General features: G+C 58.0%; 1 protein-coding gene across 1 annotated transcript in view; it reads left to right on the top strand.

Moving 5' to 3' along the window:
• Positions 1 to 22,116, top strand: part of LOC111157465 (Rho GTPase activating protein 8) — a 41,878-nt gene extending 19,762 nt beyond the window's left edge. The window contains 10 exon segments of the mRNA XM_022518884.1: positions 2,360 to 2,458; positions 3,596 to 3,663; positions 3,666 to 3,708; positions 12,997 to 13,070; positions 15,829 to 15,906; positions 16,245 to 16,373; positions 18,347 to 18,450; positions 20,798 to 21,015; positions 21,751 to 21,806; positions 21,971 to 22,116. Coding sequence (XP_022374592.1) covers positions 2,360 to 2,458; positions 3,596 to 3,663; positions 3,666 to 3,708; positions 12,997 to 13,070; positions 15,829 to 15,906; positions 16,245 to 16,373; positions 18,347 to 18,450; positions 20,798 to 21,015; positions 21,751 to 21,806; positions 21,971 to 22,116 — 1,015 coding nt within the window.

Genomic DNA, 22,116 nt, shown 5'->3' with positions numbered 1-22,116 from the left:
ACGCGGCCGCCCGAGAAGACAGTTCAGATGTTCTTCTGCTCGTTGGCTGTGTCGTTCGGCTTAGCAAAGCTCTCACAGTTCTAGAAACCTCTCTGAGTTCTTGGGGAAATAATCATCCCTCCCACTCTGCCACACGGCCGCCCGGACGCTGGAGTGGTTCGGGAGCTCGGGCTTGTCTCAGCCCCGCCTCCGGTCACCCGGTGTTCTGGGCGGGAGGTACAGCCTCTCTCTGCCTTAGTCTCCCGTGCGGCTGGCGGTGCCACGCAGTCGTTCTGCCCTTGCGGGAGTTTGTTGACCGGGTCCTGCCAGTGCTCAGAAGCCGGCCTGCGGGGCGCTAGCTGATCTCAGTGCTGGCGGCTGACGTTGCTTTAAGAAAAAAAAATTTTTTTTAAAAACATTTATTTATTTATTTGACAGAGAGGCAAGTAGGCAAAGAAGCAGACAGAGAGGAGGAAGCAGGCTCCCCACTGAGCAGAGAGCCTGATGTGGGGCTCGATCCCAGCACCCTGGGATCATGACCTGAGCCGAAGGCAGAGGCTTTAACCTGCTGAGCCACCCAGGCGCCCCTAAAAAAAATTTTCATATCTTTTTGTGATTCATTTATCACAACTTCTCATACACCTTACGTGCATAGCACCCGAAACGATCCCATGTCTTCTCCCTCTTCCAAAGGAGAGGAGGTTGCTACTCAGAGAGGTTAAGTCCCGGCTCAGCGGGGTTTCCAGCTCAACCCCGTGTGGTTCTGCCACTTACCCTGCCTCAGGCATGGCCATACAGTGGGGCCAGGAGAGAACCTCAGGAATCAGGGCTGGAGGCGCTGGGGTCAGGACTGGGTTCTGCCACCTGTTGGCTGTGTGGCTTCAGGCAGCCGCGTGACCGCTCTGAGCCCTCGAGTCCTCATTTGGAAGTGAAGCGGATCAGCACAGAGGCCCTCCAGCGCCCAAGAACCAACAGAATGTCCACGGGCCCCTCCTGATTCTGACCCTCGGGGGGTGGGGCCCGGAGCTTGCCCACACACCTCCATTGCCGTCCCCCAGAGTGCACTGCCCTGAGGCTTTTCCGGGGTATCAGTGGCAAGAAACAGGGTTCTGCTTGTATCTGCCCTCCAGACCTCCAGGGCCTGGTGACCAGCAAATGCCTGGCTGCTGGAGGGGGTCAGGCAGCGGAAACACAGCGAATGTTGGAGGGTGTTCCTGCGTGGGCAGGGCCTGGCCCCAGAGGCCTCCCTGCACCTCAGAAGCTGACCTCTCTGTCCCCCCACAGCCCAGCCGTGCATGCGGAGTGGCCTGGACCCCCTCTGCCCCCAAGAGCAGGTGGCTGGGTGTTGGGGCACGTGGCCTCCCGTGGGCTTGTGGTGGAACAGCTGGGCTTGTGCCGCAAGGGAAGAGGTTCTCGACGTCTGCCCGGCCAGGGGCGTGGGGTTGTGGTTGACGACTCAGTGTCGTGCCCTCGACAATCTGTTCAGAGGACACATATCATGTTGAGCGTTCTAGCCACACACACAAAGCCACGGGACGCGAGGAACACTTTGTAGACGATGGACCAGCTCATTGCCGTGATGGTGGCGACAGCATCACAGCATATGCACGTGTCCCACCTCCCCATGTCACGCCTACAAAGTCTGTCTGGCTCCGTGGGTGCCGGTGACCGTCCAGCGGAGCGGTGACCAGGAGCTAGGCGGGCAGCGGTCCTTTACCAGGGGCGGGTGTGGGGCAGGGTGTGGGGCCCCTCACCCGCCGGATCCTGTTCCTGTCCTCGCTCCGCAGCTTGGGGAGCAGGCTCATTGGTAACAGCGGTCCCAGGTGGTATGTACTGGGTGTAGACGGCAGACGTCTTCCCAGACAGTCCCGCTCAGAGGGAGAACCCGTTCCCACGGGGGAGGCTGAGGCCCTGAGAGGCGGGGAAGCAGACTCGGCTGGGGCTTGTCCCCATGGTGGTGCTCACCCCCAGCTGGCCTCCCGGGTGACACCGTCCCGGAGAGAGGGCAGACAGTGCCTTGTGTGCTCCCTGCCCCGCGCCGGGACCCTTGCAGAGATGGGGTGCCCAAGCAGGAAGGCGCCCCAAACCGCAGGCTCTCCTGGCCCCTCCCTGCCCTCGCCCGAGTGTGCAGACTCATGGCAGAGTCAAGCTGGAGGCAGGTCTTTATTTTCATGCAGATGAGACGCTGCAGTGTCGGCGCCTCTGGTTCTCAGGAAAGCGGCAGATCTGCAGACGCACCGCGGCTTCTGTCGTGTCCCCGTTTCCACTGGAGTCAGCACTTAACCGTCTCTCGGCACAAGACGCGCCCGCGTTGCTCTCCCTGCCCCCGGCCCTGCCTCCTGGGCTCATCGTCCTTCTTCTCCTGCTTCTAATTTTTCAGTCATAAGTTTGGGAAGAAAGTCGTCTATCTCAATGGCTTGAGCGAGCTCTGCGAACACCTCAAGTACGACCAGCTGATCGTCCCCCCGGAGGTTCTGCGGTGAGTCGGACCCGTTCCGAGAGGCGTGGAAACACCCTGGGGATCCCACGGGCCTCGGTCCCCCCACCCCGTAGCATGGAAGGGTGCGCCTCCAAACACGTGCCCAGGGATCCGGCCCCGAAACGCGCGGCGTCAGCAGGGATGCTAACTGCTGACTCAGGGAGCCGAGCTGCCGCGGGCTGTGCGGGCTGTGCGGGCTGTGCGGGCTGTGCTGGCGGATGCCAGGCCCTTCCCCCGCCCCCGGAGGGAACTGATTTAAAAATACAAGCCGCTGCGGTAACTGCTATTCTCCGTCTTGGTGTTTACCGCATTTGCCTTAAGCGGAGAATCGGGGGCATTTCTCAGGCATGTGCATAACGCTGTGTACGGAATGCAATGTTCTCGGGCCTGTCGCAGGTGCTCTGGATGCCAGCCGGCCGGTGGCTTTTGCTGAAAGCCTGTTCGTGTGTCTGCTACTTGAGCTTACATGGCAGCAGGGATCTCTCCCATGGGGTCGGGAGCAGAGGAGGGTGTGCAGTCGGCTGGCACCACAGCACGCAGGGGCAGGTCTTGGAATCCCGGCCCTTTGCATCTCCCTGTCTGGGGCTCCATGGATAGAGCAGGGCCTTCGCCGAGCTGCACAGGGAGGTGGGGAGGCTTTCAGGGGTGGGGAGACGTTGAGCTGCTCTGAGCGCCAAGTCGCACACCAGAAGCTGGGCACACAGGGTGGTGTGGGGAGTGACCCTGCCCCCGGGTGGTAGGGGCCAGGAGTCCGTGACAACAGCTAGGGAGGGGACTTGGGGCGAGGGGATATCAGGGGAAGAAGTGAGTTTCCCAGGGACCGGTGGCTGGGTCCAGAGGCCGGCGAAGGGTGTGTCCAGCAGAGGGAAGCCTTTGTGTAGACACGTGGGTGAAATGTTGGCCCGGGGTTGGGCGGAGAGAGTGGGCATTTGCTGAGGTTTGATTATCCTATGCCTTTGGTCCGAACACCCGCAGTAGGGGCGGACAGTGTGTGTGCATGTATGTGTGCACGTGCACGCACGCGCGTGGGATGGCGGTATGGGCCTGGGCGCAGAAGGACAAGGCACGGGTCCTGCAGAAGTTCCCGGGGCGTCCGGCCCCTGCAAGGTGAGAGCCGTGCTTCCGCTGTGTCCCCAGGTATGATGAAAAGCTCCGGAACCTGCACGAGGGCAGATCGCCCCCTCCTGCCATGATGCCGCCGCCGCGGCCCCTCTGCCCGCCCAGCAGTTCGGCGTCAGTCTGCAGAGTGAGTGAGCTGGAAGGTGACCTGCTGGTTTCCTCGGGGCACCACGGACACTCGTGTCCCAGGGAGGCTGTCCCCAGGCCTTTATATCCAGCAGTCCCGCTTACCCCTGTGGGGAACCTGAAATGCACTCTTTTCCTGGAGGCAGGAGCGCCTCCTTCCAAGTGCGTCCGCATGAATGTGTGCAGGGGACCCAGTGGCGGGCAGAAGACCAGGTCCCTGGGGTTCTTGCCCACATGCAGGGGACCCAGCGGTGGGGAGGGGACTGGTCCCTGGGGTTCTTGCCCACATGCAGGGGACCCAGCGGTGGGGAGGGGACTGGTTCCTGGGGTTCTTGCCCACGTGCAGGGGACCCAGTGGCGGGCGAGGGGACTGGTCCCTGGGGTTCTTGCCCACGTGCAGGGGACCCAGCAGCGGGGAGGGGACTGGTCCCTGGGGTTCTTGCCCACGTGCAGGGGACCCAGCGGTGGGGAGGGGACTGGTCCCTGGGGTTCTTGCCCACGTGCAGGGGACCCAGTGGCGGGCAGGGGACTGGTTCCTGGTGTTCTTGCCCACGTGCAGGGGACCCAGTGGCGGGCAGGGGACTGGTTCCTGGGGTTCTCTCCTGTGTTCGGGGCATTGAGGCCATGGCAGGACGCATGCCACCAGCCTCAAAGTGAAGCACGCTGTGTGCTTTGCTTCGGCCAGTGAGGTGGGGCGGCCGTGGGGCAGGGCCCGTCGGGAGGGAGTTTTGGGAGCCAGTTCACCGTCTGCCTTGACGGTGACGGCAGCCTGGTGGCAATGCCAGGCAGCACCCCCGGGTGACCACAGTGCACCTCCCATGGCTGCCACTCCAGACGCAGAGCCCGAGTGAGAAAGGAACTTCTGTCAGGTCCAACGCCGATCGGGGACCGTTAGTGTCATAGCGTGGTGTGTCCTGTTCTTCCTGACTGGTCTCTCTCCTTACCAGCCGCGTGACCCTGAAGCCGCTCCCCATCTCCGCTCGTTAACTTACTTCTGGAATGGAGGAGCTGGAGGATGTGACCATTAGCATTTCCTTGTAAAGGATTCCGGGCCCACTTCATTGCTTTTGAGACTCACCCAGTGGCCCCTCCTGCAGGAAGGCTTCCCTGATGCTGTTGGTGAAGTATGGGGCCCTCCTGCCTCACCACCATGTCCGACTGGCTGATGGGGAGCCTTCCCACTCCACCGCCTGGCAGGGAGCGCCTGGTCCATCCTGGTGTCCTCTGCTGCTGGCCGTAGGCCAGACGGAGGAGGTGTTTTATCCGATGGCCGTGTGGGACCGTTGGGTCTGGTGTGCACAACGTGTAGAAAGCCAGGGTCTGGAGGGTGGTGCTGGGTCCTGGATAGTGGTTTGCTCAGTCACGACCCTTGGTGCGACTTGATGCGATCTGAAAGGTTGAGCATTGGAAACTCTGGACGGTGTCCTGCCAAAGGCGCTGGGGGATCCCCACCTGCCCCCTCGGACTTGCACTTGCCTCTCCTGAGGCCCCTGGGCATGCGGACTCCTCATCCTCTTCTCGTGGGGGCTGTGGGGCTACAGGGGAGACACGCTGAGGACCTCTCTTTCTTCCTGGCCTGGAGTGAAGGAGGGCTGCTGCGTGTGATGGGAAGAATCACGGCCCCTGGGGACGTCAGTGTCCCTGCGATCGTGTCTCCTTACATGGTGACAGAGACTCCGCAGAGGTGATTCAGTGAGGGATCTTGGGACGGGGAGGGACCCGGGTGGGCCCAGGGGCACCGCGAGGGTCAGAGTCAGAGGGGAGCCAGGAGCACGGAAGCAGGAGGCTGGAGTGACCTCAGGGAATGCAGGTGACCCTGAGGAGATGGAAGAGGTAAGGAACGGGTTCTCCCCTAGAGCCTCTGTACAAAACACAGCCCCATCGACCTGTTTTAGCCTCTGACACCTGCAGAAGGCTAGGACTGTACGCTCTTGTCGTTTGGAACTGCCATGTCCAGAGTGATTAGTTGCAGCAGCACAGGGAGCTAAGAGCCGGCAGGAAGAAGTGTGTGGGGGAGGAAAGGGTACAGACACCTGGCTCCCAGAGCACGCCACGGGGACTGGCTCTGGCTCACAGGGGCTTGGGGGCTGGGGGTCGAGCCGAGGATGGGGCTGGTACGGGTAAGGAGGTGTGGGTAAGGAGGTGGGAGTCGTCCACACCTTGGGTGGGTCTCAGCAGCTAAAGATGAGCCCCATTTTCCAGAACTTTCTGCAATGATAGACGTGGTCTGCACTGCCTGTTGTGGCTAGTGTGGCACAGGCCCTGAATTTCTAACTTTATGTCATTTTAACGGATGTGAACTTAAATGGTCCCCGGCTGGCCTGCAGGATGGTACGGCTCTAGACCCCTGGCTCCCACCCGGACACGCACACAAGCGGGTTCCCTTGAAGAGACCTTCAGAAGCACTTGGGGAATGCAGCGTCCGTGCAAATACGGTGTTACCACATATATCCGGAACAAACGTTTACCAGATTTTACTTCTTTACACGCTGTAAAAACGTGCTGGTGTGACCCACTCCAGCTCAGGGGTGTGACTCTGGTGGCCCACCGGGGAAGGCAGCTGGGGATGTACCTGCAGTGACGGGGGGACGACCTGGGGTGCTGTGAGAACTCAGCTCTCAGACAAGGGGCCCAGGTGGGCTCCGTATTTCTGAGGCTTCTGTTGTCCCCTCTCACTTTCAGCCTGGCCTGTGGGGCAGCGGCTGGCTGGTAACGGGTCCTCGGTGGCCACGCCTGAGGCCCGCGGTGCTTCCGTTATCCGTCCCTTAGCCCGGCGACCCCAACAGGGCCTTTCAGATTGTATTCAGAACCACTTCTGTCTCCGTATTATCCAATAACATTTTAAAAATGAAAAATAAAAAAAACACACCAGACTCCTGGATTCCTAGCGCCATCGACCCGAGTGTAGAGCAGGGGAGGCAACCTCGGCCTTCCGTCTCGACAGACGCTTTCAGAGTGTGTTCACAGAGCATCTGAACGCTGGAGCCTTCTCCGTTAGCAGACCGAAGACAGGTGTTAGAAATGTCCTTTATAAAGGCCTTGGTTCACTCCGGTTCTGGGGCCAGTTGTAACTAAAAATCAGTTCGTTGTACTTTTCTCTTTTTTCTTTTTTTTAAAGATTTTATTTATTTATTTGACAGAGATCACAAGTAGGCAGAGAGAGAGAGAAGGAGAGAGGAAAGCAGGCTCCTTGCTGAGCAGAGAGCCTGATGCGGGGCTCGATCCCAGGACCCTGAGATCACAACCTGAGCTGAAAGCAGCGGCTTAACCCACTGAGACACCCAGGCGCCCCTTCTTTTTTGACACCCAATGTGGGGCTTGAATTCACGACCCCGAGACCAAGAGTCATCTATCTGCTCAACCGGCAGAGCCGGCCCGGCGCCCCCAGTTCATTGCAGCTTTAGGGAACGATGAGTATCACGGGACAGCCTCTGAAGAACATGCCGTGTGTGCCACTTTGAGAGCTAATCCATGGGATTGCCTCTTTAAATTAATATTTTATGCTGTTTCATTGCAAATGACTACAATAAAATGGCAATAAACATATTAGGTAGAGCACCAAATATGTAATTTGTTTGGACTATGAATGAATGGAAGTTATTAAAATTCATAACCAAATCCTATTCACAAATGTTAATTTGCTGATTTAAGTTCAGAAGCACACAACAGAAAGCTATCACCTTAGAACAAGCTAATTAAGTTAATATGTTAAGGGGGAGACAGAGTCAAGCTAGCTTTGCTCCTCGCCATCCCCGAAGAGGGAGAAAGGCATGTGTGCGTTCTGTACAGCTCCCTCTGGGCAGCTGTGGGGTAGGGGGAAGAGGGCAGGTGAATGAGGGCCTCCTTTGGGTAATGGAGGGGATGCAGGTCCCAGCTTGGGGAAGTTGAGCCAGTGACGTAACTCACCCCAGTTTCTTTCCCCGTAAGTGGAGCTAAAACCATATTTTCCTTACCTCCAGGCCTGGGGGAGCTTCGCAACAAGGTGTGCAGACCGTGTGAACCAGTCCCCACTGCCCAGCTTGCCGGCTCTCATTTCTCCTTCATCTTCCCCTCCTCCAGGAAGCCTTCGCTGATGACTCCACACAGACTTAGGACCATTTGTTGAAATGACCATTCTCTCTGCTACCGAATTGCCTTGGCTCCCTTGTCAAAAACCAATTGCCCATGAGTGTGAGGGTTTATCTCCAGATGCTTGATTCTCGTCCATCAGCCCATGTTGGTTCCACACTGTCTTTAGTACTGTCGCTTGGTACTAAGTTCTGAAGTCGGGAATGTGAGTCTCCCAACTTTGTTCTTCTTTTTCGACATGGTTTTTGCTCTTTGGGGTCTCTTGCATTTCCATATTAACTTCAGAATCAGCTTGTCAATTTCGTAAAAAGGCAGCCGGGATTTCAGCAGAGATCGTGCTGTCTCTGCGGATCCCTTCGGGGAGCACGGCCGTCTTCCCCAAACCACACTTTCCAGTTGGTGAACCACGAGAAGTCTTTCCTCACAGGTGGATCTTTTCCTTTTCTTTCAGTGAAGTTTTATGGCTCCTCGTCTCTGTATTTTGCACCTGTTTTTGTTAAACTTATGTAAGTATTTTGTTCTTTGCGATGCAGTTGTAAATGAAATTTTTTGCGTTCCCTTTTTTTGGATTGTTCACTGCTAGTGAATAGATGTAGTTGATTTTCGTACCCTGACCTTCTATCCTGCTGCCCAACATCAGTTATTAGTTCTAATAGATGTTCTGTGAATTTTCTGAGTATTTTCTATATCCGAGATCATGTCATCTGCAAATAGAAATAGTTTTACTTCTTCCTGCCCATTCCAGATGCCTTTTATTTCCTCTGCTTGCCCGATCGCACTGACCAGACCCTCCACTGGGTAGAGCACGCACATCCTTGTCTTTTCCTGTTCTTACTGGGAAGTGGCTATGATTTCTCCCCATTCAATGTGGTCTTAGCTGAGGGTTTTCATAGACACCCTCTGCCGTTGGAGGAGAAGCCCTTCCATCCCTAGCTTGCTGAGTGGTCGGGTCTTGTTTTTCTTTTTTCCAAGAAGAGATGTGAGATTGCGTTGTATGCCTGTTTTGCCTTTATTGAGATCACATAGCTTTTGTCCTTTGTTTTTGTTTTTAAAAGATTTTATGTATTTATTTGATGGACAGAGATCACAAGTAGGCAGAGCAGCAGGCAGGGTGGGGGAAAGCAGTCCCCCCGCTGAGCAGACAGCCCGATGCGGGGCTCCATCCCAGGACCCTGAGATCATGACCTGAGCCGAAGGCAGAGGCCCAACCCACTGAGTCACCCAGGCGCCCCTGCTTTTGTCCTCTGTTAATATAGTGATGACATGGATTGATTTTTGTGTTGATCCAACCTTGTATTCTAGGAATAAACCACGATGTTTGTGGTAGATCATCTTTTCACATGTAGCTCAATTGCTTTGCTGGTATTTTGTGGGTGTCTTGGTGCCTGTATTCCTCAGAAACACGGGCCTGTGGCCACCTTCCATTGTGGTGTCTTTGACTTAGCTTCGTGGCCCTTTTGTTTTTTGCAAAAGTTTGTGTCGGATCAGAGCGGATCTTTCCTTCACGGGGGTTGTGGGATCTTCAGACTCATGGGAGAAGGGTGGGTGCTCCCCCTACCCCCACCTCTCCTCCTCCTCTCATATCTGCAGGATTGGGATCTGGGGGTGACAGATTCAGAGGTTCCCTGAAAGCAGGAACGCGTGGCTCTTCCAGCTGCGTCTCTCCCAGAACGGAAGGTTTTGGCTGAGCCAGGGCCTGCTTTCATGAGGAAAGAGGTGATGGGCGTCCGGCTTTCCCTTCTCTTCCGCTGCGTGCCTGGGTTCACTCGTCTTTGGTCTCCTGCGCCACGGGCTGTCCAGTAAACAGAAGTTGCCACTCTTTGGGAATGGCCTGTGCGGAGGGGAATAGGGTCCTCAGGCTCTGGTTCTCAGTCACATGGGTTGGCCTGACTTGCTAGAAACCCCACCCTGTTAGAGTTTTGGGGGCAAATTTTCCAGTTCTTCCTTACCTCCCAAAGGGGCCAGCTGTGCCGAGGTGGGTTAACCCCACCAGACACCCAACCCACAGTGTGAGGCTGTGGTCTTTCTGAGTCCAGGGCTCGGGAAGCGAATTTTGATTTGAACCCTCAGCCCTCTGGCTTCAGATAACGTAATTTCCCTTTCCGAGTCTGCTTTGTCTTCTGTCCCAATGCGGCCCAGTGACAAAGCCCGCAGTCACGGCGGTGGGTGGGCATGCTGGTGCACGTCGGTCCTCCGCACACTGTGGTTCCTGGGGTGTCCGCCTGCGTTCCCCAGTTCTGCCGGTGCCCGGGACCTCCCGGCCCCCTCTGCGGCTGAGACCTCCCCAGGTCAGTGACGTGAGCTGAGCTGCAGCCACCGTCCTGCTTTCGGAACTAGGAGGGGAATGAGAGATGAAGGACCGTCTCGGACGGATGGGAAAGCCTGGGTCCCAGCAAGGCAGGCCAGCCGTTCCTCCCTGTTCAGGCTATTTCTAAAATGCTACAGTCTCTCTTCCTTTCTGTGTTCCTTGCGTGCAAAACCAGGGAACTTAACATGCTCTGAATAACTCTAGGCATGTCCCCCAAGGGGATGGGCTACACATGAGAATTATGCGCGGGAATCCCTGGTGCCCTCTGGGGGCTGCGGGCCTGGAAGAGCACTGTGCCTCCAAGAGCCCCCGCACCTGGCGTGTGCCTCGGAACTTGAGTTCAGGGTGTGGGTTTAATGTTCCGTGCCCCCTTGCGGAGACTAGCCATGGCCTGCACACCTGGGGATGCACAGGGCGGGTCGTGGGAGGACAGGATTTGCTGCTGTCCTGGGCACTCCCCCTTCACCCGGCCAGGAGACACCTTTTATCCAGAACCCCTTGGGCAGAGGTCATTCTCCGCCCTGACTCAGTGGGCTGAGCAGGCCCCTCTCCGAGCCAGCAGCTGGGGACAGGGATGGAGGAGAAATCCTCAGCGGCGGTTTCTGTGCCGTCGAGAGTAATAATGGAACGCCAGGACCCTTTCTGCTGCTCACCACGAGACACCCGGCTAGAGTCTGTGCACCCTGAATGCCCGGGCGAGGAGGCATTGCTGGGCTGGGGGGCCCCGTGACTGCGAGTGGACCCCTCCACTTCTGGGACCCCGGGCCCCTCCCTGCCCTGAAAGCCCACTTGTGAAAGAGGAAATATGGTCTAAGCTGTAGGCAAGGGGGTCTTTGGGCCACTCATCAGTGTCCATCCGGCCTATTTTACAGGTCTCGGGGGGGACCCCTCCCCAAAATGTTAACTAGCACAGACTTTGGATTGAACAGACTCAGGCTGTCAAGTTGGGAGATCTTGGGCCGGTCCCTGCAGTGTCCCCAGCCCGTGTCTTCCCGTGAAACGGGCCGTCCATATCTGGCCTGGGAGGCCACTCAGGCCCTGGCATTCCAGTGATTTGAATTGTTAGTACATATGACTCAGAACATAACCAAGCCTTCCACATCCCTCACCATTGACTGCCGCTCCTGGGGCGGGGGTGGTCCAGTACCTCAGCTTTCCATCTGGGGAAACAGAGGCTAGGGAGACTGAGAGATTGGCCTCGGGCCACCCACCTCCTCAGGGCAGGGCCAGAGCTCTGTCTGGCTCCCAAAGGAAGCAGGAGGAGGAAGAGAGCTGCTCATTCCATCCACCATGTTCCTCCCTCCCCGGGACGCAGAGGGGACTGTCCGGACTCTACTCCAGAGGGACACGGGAAGCCAAGTCTTGGACAGGGGTGGGGGGTGTCCACCCATGTTCCTATGACGACAGGACTCACAAAGGCAGCGGCTGTCATCAGGGCCTCTCGGCCGGCTCAGTTGTTGCTTCTCATCCCGGACATAGAGCTTCAGCAAAGAGACACCAGGAAACCAGCTGCCCACGGAGCGTGGGGCACTCGGAGGCCTGTGGATGCTGTTGGTGCCATGTATTTAAAAAGATCTTATTTATTTATTTGACAGAGCGACACAGCAAGAGAGGGAACATTGGCAGGGGGGAGTGGGAGAGGGAGAAGCAGCCTCCCCGCTCAGCAGGGAGCCCGATGTGGGGCTTGATCCCAGGACCCCGGGATCATGACCTAAGCTGAAGGCAGACGCTTAACCAACTGAGCCACACGGGTGCCCTTAAATAAACTTTTTTTTTTTAAAGGTGAAAGGATGGAAAACCTAAGCCGTGCAACCACCAACCTAAAGAAAGTTGGAGTAACTGTATTAATATCAGGCCAAGTGGGTTTCAGAACAAGAAACAAGCCCAGGGACAAAGAGGGACATTTCATAATAATAAAGAAGACATAATTTAAAAGTGCATGGGCTAGTAACCGAGTTTTTAAATACACGAAGGAAAACCTAGTAGAACCAAGAAAGAAGCAGATACAATTCCACACGGAGTCAGCCGTACCCTGCTCTGAACGATCGATAGGTAGAAAACCAGCGTCTAGAGGACGCGGACACCGCAGTCAGCCAAATGGACCTAACTGACCTTTGGACAACATGTTCTCTAAGAGGAACAACGCCCCTGCTCTGCTCAGCTAAAATGTGCCGGAGCAGGACTCCAGCCGGTGTGTCTGACCTCGGAGCCCTTTCCCTCCGTCCGACACGGTCTCCCAAGGATGCTGCCTTCCGGGCGAGAACATCTGGCAGATGAGGAGAGAGAAAAACATTTTACACAGGAGGAAAGGGGGCAGTGCGATGCTCGGTGCGGGCGGCTCTGGCCTCAGATGCTAACTCTACCACCTGGGGTGGAGTGTGTCTGTGTGTCTGTCTGTCTGGGAGGGCCATTCTTTTATGTTTCTACCTGTGTTTTCAAGTTGCCTTGTGTAGCAAATCTCAGACGAGCGCAGTAAGAGGCTGGGTGTTGTCCGGCGTGTTGTCTGATGGGTCAGCATCTGGTCTGGGTCTCCTGGGTCTGTCCTCACAGCCGAATCCCATGCCTCCGGGCCCGCCCTGTGCACTCCCCTCTGCCTGGAACGCCCCTCCCTATTTGGTCCCCCACGGGCTCCTACCCATCCCTCACAGCCTACTCAGAAGTTGCCCCATGGGAAGCCCCCCCAGCCCCTAGGTCTCCCCTGTGTCACAGGCATCTTCTCACTGGAGCCCTCGGCTGCCGCATTATCCTTTTTCCTACCCCTGCCTCTCTCTTGGCCCCGGAACACTGACTCTCTGAGCACCGAGGCCGCATCTCCCCCAGCATGGCTCCTCGGTCCTGTGTTTTCACGGCGGCGTGGAGAGGACCAGAGTCTCCTGTCAGGCCCAGGAAACACTTACTTCCTCTTCTTTCCCCTTAGCCTCAAGGACAAAAATCAAGGGGAGCTCATCCCTCCTGTGCTGAGGTTCACGGTGACATACCTGAGAGAGAAAGGTGAGTGAGAGCTGGCTTCTGCCCGGGGCACAAGGACCTCTGGGTGCACCTCCCTGGGGGGCTCGACTCCTGTCCTGCGCACCCTGCAGACTAGGGAATTGGAGGGGTGGAAGCCGCACCGGGAGGCTGACCAGGACGGGCGGGGCTCAGGCACGTGGACTGTCCGGGTCTGAATCCTGGCTCCACTGTGGACTGGCTGTGTGACCTTGGGCAGTTACTTACCTTCTCTGGGCCTCTGACTCCTCATCTGCCCAATGTGGTTGGTAACAGTACCTGAAGCACGGGGTTGCTCTGCGGCCTAAATGACACATGTAGAGCCCCCCATAAACTATGACGTGACAGATAGCTTTTTTGCAGGTGCCTTCCCCAGTGGGGCGGGTGCCTTCGGTGAGATGGTTCTGTGGGTGGGACAGACTGCCGGCGGGGGGTGGACCCGCAGGTGAGGTGCCGGGGGTGGGGGTGTGCAGGCTGCATCAGATGAGACGTGGGGCCACTGCTGATTCCCCGGTGCTCCCCGGTGCTCTGTGACCGGGCGTGCTCAGGACTGCGTGTTCCCTCTCGGGCTGGAGGACACTGTGGTGGTCGTTTGGAATGGTCCCCACTTTGGCGGCACTTCCCACCTGCTCCGTCTTTCGGAAACGCACAGAAGATAGTGCTTCACGACCGCGAGTCAGAAACCGTGAGAGGGCGTCTCCTTGGTTCGAAACTATCAGTTCCTTTAGTACGAAATCGAACGAGAAACCCAGCGCAGAGTGGGAACTCCGTGTGTGTTTGCTGAGCGAGTACCTGACTAAGCGTGTGCTCTTTGGGCGCCTCCCTGTCTTGAGCCCGGATGGAGGCGCTGGGGTTGCCATGGTAACCACAACACCCAGCCCCTTTTCTGGGGGCTCATGGTGGGAACCAAGAGACTCCACGACGTTTTCCTCCGTTAACACCACACTCGTGACGACCAGGTGCTCACACGGGCGGGGTTGAGCTGTCCTGGACATCAGGGGACCTGAGCTTGGACACTTGGGCCGAGGGTCACTGGACTAGCTTCCTCTGCTGCATGACAAGTGACCACAAGCTTAGTGGCTTCAAACAGCATGAATTTATTCTTGAAGTTTCCGTAGGTCAGAAGTCAGGACGCTCGGGAGCCAGTCTGCTTGGGGCCTCACAGGGCGAAACTCTAGGCATTGGCCAGGCTGCGTCCCTTCCTGGAGGCCCTGGGAAAGAATCCACTTCCATACTCGTTAGACTGTAAGCCCAATTCAGTTCATGCAGACATGCCTGTTTCCTCGGGGCTGTCAGCTCTTTTTCTTGTAGAGGTGCACACTTTCCCCTTCCCCTGTGCCCTCCCCCTCCACCAACACACCTTCCCACCTGTCAGATCCCAGCCTCCATGCTCCAGCACTCTGTTGCCAGGAAAAATCTGGTCCCTTTTTAAAAGTTTGCCTGATTAGGTCAGGCCCACCCAAGATAATCTCCATTTTTAAAAAAAGATTTTATTTATTTATTTGACAGACAGAGATCACAAGTAGGCAGAGAGGCAGGCAGAGATGGAGAGGGGGAAGCAGGCTCCCCGCTGAGCAGAGAGCCTGATGCGGGGCTCGATCCCAGGATCCTGAGATCATGACCTGAGCCGAAGATAGAGGCTTAACCCACTGGGCCACCCAGGTGCCCCAGATAATCTCCATTTGGACCTGAATTCTGCAGTCCCTTCTCTGGAGCACGTAGACTAGTGTTTGAATGAATACCAGGAAGAAAGCGTCTGTACCACAGGGTCCAGGAATTGGAAGCCATCTCAGAACTTTCCCTACTGCAGTCTCGCAAAAGAAAAAGAGAGGGACCAGCCACTCACACAGAGGGAACGGCACATGCAAAGGCCGAGAGTAGTAAGGAGTGTGGGGCAGAGTGGAGGCCGGAGGTGGGGGCAGAGCAGGCAGTGGGTCAGGAGAGGCCGGACTGTGCAGGTCCGTGGTGCCCGTGGGAAACTAACCGCAAAGACGGGGAAGGGCTCCGTGGAGACTGATCGGAATCGGACGTAGAATGCTGAAGAGCTCTCTCGGCTTCAGAACAGAGATTGGGAGGGGAGCCCAGTGCGATCCTGTAAGACTTGGCTGCCTTCTGTGTTCGCCGTCCCACGTGGTAGCCTCTGGCTGCTGGTGCCAACAGCCCGATCGAGCACTTCCTAGGTGCCTCCCATGCTGCGCCACTGGATTTTTAATCTTATTTAATTTTTACGACTTAAATGTAAATTTACATCACCCTGGGCAGCCAGTGGCTACCACACCGGATGGGTCAGCCGTGTAGACACAGCAGTGGGAACACGGGGAGGCAACACCTGTGGAGCCTTCTGGACGCGGGCCTCGTCCCGTGGAGGGGGACGTCCCTCGTCCCGTGGATCCTCTCTGCGGCCCTCAGATCCCGGGCTCGTGGCCTTACTCTGAGGACAGGGCGGCGGAGCTCAGAGAGGCCATGTGCTTTCTCTGAGGTCACGCAGCTGGATGAACACAGTTGGGCTGGACCCCAGGACTATCTGACGAGAGTCTCCCTTCCTGGGGGCCGCAGAAGTAGACCATCAGTTGGGGTTGGGGAATAAAGAAGCTTGAGGAATAAAGGTGGGGCTGGTGGACGATGGAGGTGGGAGGGAATGAACCCGGCTGGAGAGCATGCCCTGCCAGCCGCAGGAGGGTGATGTGTGGGCAGAAGTCATGGAATGTTCCAGAAACCTGATGTGCTGGGACCTGTGAGATGCCTGGAGGTCTTCCTTCCATAGGACTCCACACTGAGGGCCTGTTCCGGAGATCGGCCAGCGTCCACACCATCCGCGAGATTCAGCGGCTCTACAATCAAGGTGAGTCTGGCGCCCAGAGACCCCTCGCGCTGAGCACCTGCCCCCACCGGCCTGCACCACCCTGCAGGGCTGCAGAGTCCCAAATCCCAGGGTAGAGTGGCTGCCCCGCCCCACCTCAGCCCCAGAATAGCCCAGGCCTCTGGAGAGCAGAGGAGGGCAGGCCGCAGCGGTCCCAGCCCCAGATGACAGGGGCACGCCCGGGACAGGGACACGCCTGGATCCAGGAAAGCTCTTCCCCACAGGAGTTTTAAAGCCATTTGCATCTGAGCCCCCCCCCGCCCCCCATGAAGCCGGATCCCCAACCCCGTCAGGACCCAGATATGACATTTTCTGTCCAGGGAAGCCGGTGAACTTTGATGACTATGGCGACATCCACGTTCCCGCCGTGATCCTGAAGACCTTCCTGCGAGAGCTGCCCCAACCGCTGCTGACCTTCAGGGCCTATGAGCAGGTTCTCGGGATCACCAGTAGGTGCCTGTCCTGGGGGTCCCGCCGAGGGCCAGTCTGGGGGGTAGGGTTTGCTCGCAGTCTGGCACAGTGGGCCACGGTGTCCACGGCCAGGCCAGGCCACCACGGCCAGGCTAGCTGCAGGGACAGGCATGTCATCGACCCAAGGCGGGGGCAGAACCCCACAGAGGCAGCGTGTCTCAAGGTGGGCGTCGGTGTTTCCCCCGAAGGAGAGCAGAGGGGGCACTGGCAGGAGGAGGGCAGAGGGGAGGGCTTCGCGGTGTGACTGACGCCCTCTGGCCTTTTTGCACCAGGGGGTGGGGCTGGGTGGGGGCAGACGCTGAGAATTTTTAGCAATTATGATGGAAATAACACAAGCTCGGAGTGTAACAAACCACCCCCAGCCCCAAAATCAACAGCGCAGAGGCAGAGGCTCTGTAATGAAGGGGGAGGCCCCTCCCGCCTGGATTCAGCAATAAATAAAATACAGGATGTTCACCTCAATTTGAATTTCCAGTCAACAATGATTGCTTTTTTAGTGTAAGTAAGAGTTGCTGTTTATCTGAAATTCAAAGTTCGCTGGGTGTCCGCTGTTTCATCTAGAACCTCTACTCAGAGGGGATGGGTCTCTCCTTGCAGGGATATGAAAGCAAGGCTTTCCGGGATGCACTCGGGGGGAATGGGCTTTCTGGGTGGCCTGCGGGGTCCAGCGTACAGGGAAGTCATAGCCGGGACAGCCGTCTGGTCTGCAGCGAGGAGGTTAAGAGGACTGGCTTAGAGCCGGACAGATCTGGCTCCAAGTCTGGGCGTCTACACATGTTAGCTCCATGACCCTGGGCATGTCACTTAACCTCTCTGAGGTCACTTTCCTCATTGGTATAGAACAGGGGGTTGCTTTGAGGATTCAATGTGCATAAAACACGTGGTGTGGCTCATGGCCCACAAAAAGCACTTTGTGACAGTCTGCAGGTGGCCCCCTCCTGCTCATCCCCGAGGGCTCTTTCTCGAAGGGACCGTCGTGAGAGCTGCAGGTGGAACCTGGTACCAGGACCCACTCTGGGACCATAATTCGTAGAAAGATGACATTGAGGCTGGGAAGCTGAGGTCCAGGCACCAAGAGGGCAGCCTCCAAGTTCGTTGGTTTCTTGGGAATATTAACTTCACGGGGCTCTGTCCGTTGACAATACCCACGAGGGCTTGAGTTCACGAAAGAAGAGCTTTTATTAAGAGGCCGACAGGAACATTCACAGGCAGGGAAGTCCCTGCCTTTCAGCAGTGGCTGTGTTTGGAAGGCACAGGGTGTTCACGGTGGCCCTGCCCAAGGCTTGGCCAGCGGAGGTGGGCGTGTTGGGGGAGCGGGACGTGCACATACGTGTCTACCGCAGAGTCGCTGTGGATCCACTTTGACTCGCAGCTTACGGAGCCCAGTGGAGGGTTTCATTCCGAGGAAAGTGGGGGGTCTGAGTCTGGGACAGCCTCACCCAGACCCGGAGGGCCTGGGGCCCCGAGCCACGGGAGTCACAGTTCATGTCTGTCTGCAGCAGGCTTGGCGAACTTTCTGGGAAGGGCCAGACCGTCTTTCAGGCTCTGTGGGTCCATCCGCATTGCCATCCTCTGCTCCGCCGTCCCGCAGAAGCCCCACAGAGGATGGACACACGGAGGGGGTGGCTCTGTGTCAGTCCAGCTATACTGACGAATGGGGGCCCTGTGGCCCTCAGGCTGTGGTTCGTGGACCGCTGGGCTAGACCGTTCCCGCTAGGAAGTGAGTGACTCGGCTTCCTGCGCTTTCTGGGAGGTCACAGCCGCAGTTCCAGGGTAAAGAAGGGACTGGAGCTCTCGGAAGGGGGGCTTTGCAGGGAACAGCCACATGGCCCGCACGTCAGTGAGGCATCCAGGCCCGACATCGGGACAGTCTGTCCTCAGAGCTGTCCTCCTCCCTGCGTCCATGCTGTCTCCTTGGGAAGGACTCAGGAGGAGCCCCGTCCCGTTGTAGGTGTGGAGAGCAGCCTGCGGGTGACCCGCTGCCGCCAGATCCTGCAGAGCCTTCCAGAACACAACCGCACTGTCCTCAGCTACCTCATGGGCTTCCTGCATGAGGTGAGTGGGCAAAGTGGGGCCCTGGTGGCAGGGGAGCGGGGAGGCCCAAACTCTGTGCCTGGCCCAGGCGGCCTGTCCTGCTCACGGTGCCCACACAGAGCAGGGTCTGGGGTCTCCGTGGCTCGCAGGACCTCAAGGCCTGACCAGGCAACAGCTCTGCTTCTGTGCCCGCCCCTGCCGCCCCCCGACATGGCTGCCCTCGCTTACTGATGGGAACTTCTTGACTGAGGTCCCCTGCTCCCGTGTTGTCTCCCGCACGGGCTGTCTGTGGAGGGAGGAACAGGGTTCCCGGGCCAGGGCACCAAGCCCGATGCATAGTGAGCAGACGGGGCAAGCCGTTCCTGAGGGAGGAGCGAGTCACAGGGTGCGCATGTGTCCTGGGGCTTCCATAACGCGGTGCCACCGACTGGGCGGCTACAGACAATGGAAGCGTGTTGTCACGGTCCTGGAGGCCCGAAGGCCAGAATCGAGGTGTGTGCAGCGCCGTGCTCCCACGGGGGCTCGAGGCGAGGGTCCTTCCTGCCCCTTCCAGCACCTGGTGGCTCACGTGTCCCTTGGCTTGTGGCCGCCTCGCTCCTGCCTGTCCCCACACGGCCTCGTCCCCTCTCTATACAGATGTCCTGCTTCCTCTTACAAGAATGCTTGTCACTGCGTGTAGGGCCCCACGGGGTAACCCAGGATGATCTCACTTTGACACCCTTGATTACCTCTGCAGGGACCCTCTTTCCTACTGAGGTCAGTCACATCCTCAGGTTCCCGGTAGACGTCTGTTCGGTGGGGCTGCCATTCAGCCCCCTACACAGGGTGAGAAAATGAACAGTGAGGGAAGCACTTGTCCCAGCTCGGGGTCCGGGCTGAGCTCCCCGCGCCTCGGGCAGGGAGTAGTAGTCTCTGGGGTCGGCAGGGAAAACCTCAACAGATCCAAATGGGCCGCTCCCTTTGCTTCCAGACCCACGACCCTCTGTCATCCGACCTTTCCTGGAACACTCATCCCTCCGGGCCCTTTGTAGGCCGCGTGCAGTGCAGGCGTGAATGAGGCTGGCTTGGCCGTGGGGCTCTCAGCCGCAGGCCACATTTCCACCCACATGGCGACACCACGGCGGGGGCCTGCTCTGGGTCTTTGGGGCTTGTGCGGGAGCCCTGCTGCCTGGCAGGTGGCCTGGGAATGTGATGACCAATGGAGGGGAGGGGACCTCTGGGCAGGGCCAGTGTAGCCTGTTGAAGTCCATCAAACACCACCTCTTGGTTTTTTGGGTTTTTTGTTTTGTTTTGTTTTTTGTTTTTTGTTTTTTGTTTTTAACCACCTCTTGGTTTTAAAAATAAACTTCGGGGACCCCTGCCTGGCTCATTCGGTAGGGTAGGCCACTCTTGATCTTGGGGTCATGAGTTCGAGCCCCATGTTGGGCGTAGAGATCACTTTAAAAAAATAAGCTATCTCGTTCTCCTTCTCTGTCACTTGACCTTATTTCTCAGAAGCCAAAAACTAAGTGATCGTCATCTTTTTTTCTACTTTTTCATGAACTAGAGATGGATTTATTTCTCTGTCCTCTGCCATGTTGCTGGCATTAATATGTCCCCTGGGGCTTGGCGCTGTGTAGCCTTGGCCCCTGGAGGACACCTGCAGGGGCTCGGGGCTGCGTGTCTCCCAGAGACGAGGCTTGGGCGGTCTGGGCATCCTCATCGATCCCAGTGCAGTTCTTCCCAACCCCCCCAGTTCTGTGCTCACCTGTGACCCCCGAGGCTCTGCGTTGCCTACTTCTGATTCATGGACACCCCCAGGACCCTGGAGGCAAGGAAAAGATCAGGCCATGCCCTCTGATGGCCCCCTCCCAGCCACCTACTGGCCATATGACTTTGAGCAAGTGCCTTGCACCTTCTGGGCCTCAGTTTCTCCATCCGTAAGATGGGTGACGTATCCTGCTTTTTGGGGTTCTAAGTGCTGTAAGGCAAGCTCTTGCCCCCACACCGCCCCCAGTCCTCCAATGACCCCTGCGTGCTGGTCAGTCTTGACTGTGTCCGACTCACTGGCCAAAGTGTGGATATCGGAGACATGCTCTGGCTGGGTGACACCGAACACTGTGCTTTTGCACCCACCATCCTGGAGGCACCCCCCTGCCCCCCGCCCCAAGGGGACCTCCCCGGTCCTTTGGAGTAGAAGACAAGACTGGTGCTGAGGAGGTTCCAGAAGAAGCTCATAGATTGTCAGAGCCAGGGGGGCCCTCGAGCATCAAGCCCGAGCCCTTCCTTCTGCAGACGGGGAAACTGAGGCCCAGAGCAGGGTGCTAGCTGCACAAGGCCTTAGCCCAGAACCCAGCGTCACTCGCCTGGTCTCATGTGTGTCCTCCAGGTGTCCCGGGAGTGCATTTTTAACAGAATGAACAGCTCCAACCTGGCATGCGTCTTTGGGCTGAATTTAATCTGGCCGTCGCAGGGGGCGTCCTCCCTGAGCACCCTTGTGCCTCTGAACCTGTTCACCGAACTGCTGATCGAGTACTACGAGAAGGTCTTCAGCACCCCTGAGGCACCTGAGGCCCTTGGGGAGCTCAGTGCCAGCACCCAAGGCAGGTCAGCGGGGCGGCCCCTTCACCAGAGGCGGTGCCAGACCCTCTGGGGGCCCCACCTAGCCCCCCACGTCTCCACAGCCCCTGACGGTGGCCTGGATGCTCCACTAGGGCGAGAAATGCCACGTCAAAGTTGTGTGTGTGTGTGTGTGTGTGTGCGTGTGCGCGTGCGCGTGCGCACGCGCAAGTGCGCACGCTCTCACGCTCCTTGTGCTTTGTGAACTTGCCATTAAACTGCTAGCAAACCTTCCAGCAAACAGCCGGGGTTCTGACTCTTGGCCCTTCGGCATGGTTCGGCGGGTGTCGGGCTGGCGGGAGGTCAGCTCTGGGGACGCAGCTCCCCGGCAGGTGCCGCGTTCCCTTACTAGGCTGAGTGGGGCGTGTTCCTGGGCAGGCAGAGGCGGCAGCACAAGTGCGTGTGGCTTTCAAGCCTTGGCTGGTGCCCAGAGCCGGAGTCACGTCCGAGGCCGAGGTCGCTGTGGGAGGGCTCTGAGAACTTGTTTGGCGGAGGTTGACCATGAGGAGGGAGGAGACTTGGGGCCGTAGAGCGGTCAGCCTGCTGAGAGGCCCCGGTCACGTTCCAGCCCAGCAGTGTCCGGCGGGCTGAGCCCTCCACGCGGGGTTTCCAGCTTAGGTACGGTGGAGGCAGGTGCTTCCACATTCCCAGCACAGAGCCCCCAGACTCACCCTGACTGGACAGGCTTGGGTCCCGTGCCCATCCTGCCGTGGCTGTGGCCAGGTCCATGCTGATTGGCCTGGGCCTGAGCCAGGTGCCCCGCCCCTACCTGGGCTGGGGTGAGGGCGGGCTGGCATCCCCGATGTGTCAGTCTGCTTAGACCGTCACGACACAGGCTGGGGGCTTCAACAGCAGACGTTTCTTCCTTACGGGCTGGAGTCCAGAAGCCCGAGATCTGCGCGGACAGGTTCGGGTGCGAGCCCTCTTCCTGGCTTGCCCGCAGCCACCTTCCCCCGGCGTCGGTACATGGCAGGGCGGGGATTGCTGGGGCAGAGCCGGCCCCCTGCAGTCTTCTCTCGAAAGGACGCTGACCCTCGTGGACCCAGGCCCACTCTCATGGCCTCGTTTACCCTCAGTTACTTCCACTAG

Source organism: Enhydra lutris, unplaced genomic scaffold (genome assembly GCF_002288905.1).
Source record: "Enhydra lutris kenyoni isolate GAN:26980312 unplaced genomic scaffold, ASM228890v2 scaffoldscaffold55, whole genome shotgun sequence".
Taxonomy (NCBI): Eukaryota; Metazoa; Chordata; class Mammalia; order Carnivora; family Mustelidae; genus Enhydra; species Enhydra lutris.
This window is presented reverse-complemented; position numbering and strand designations above follow the sequence as displayed.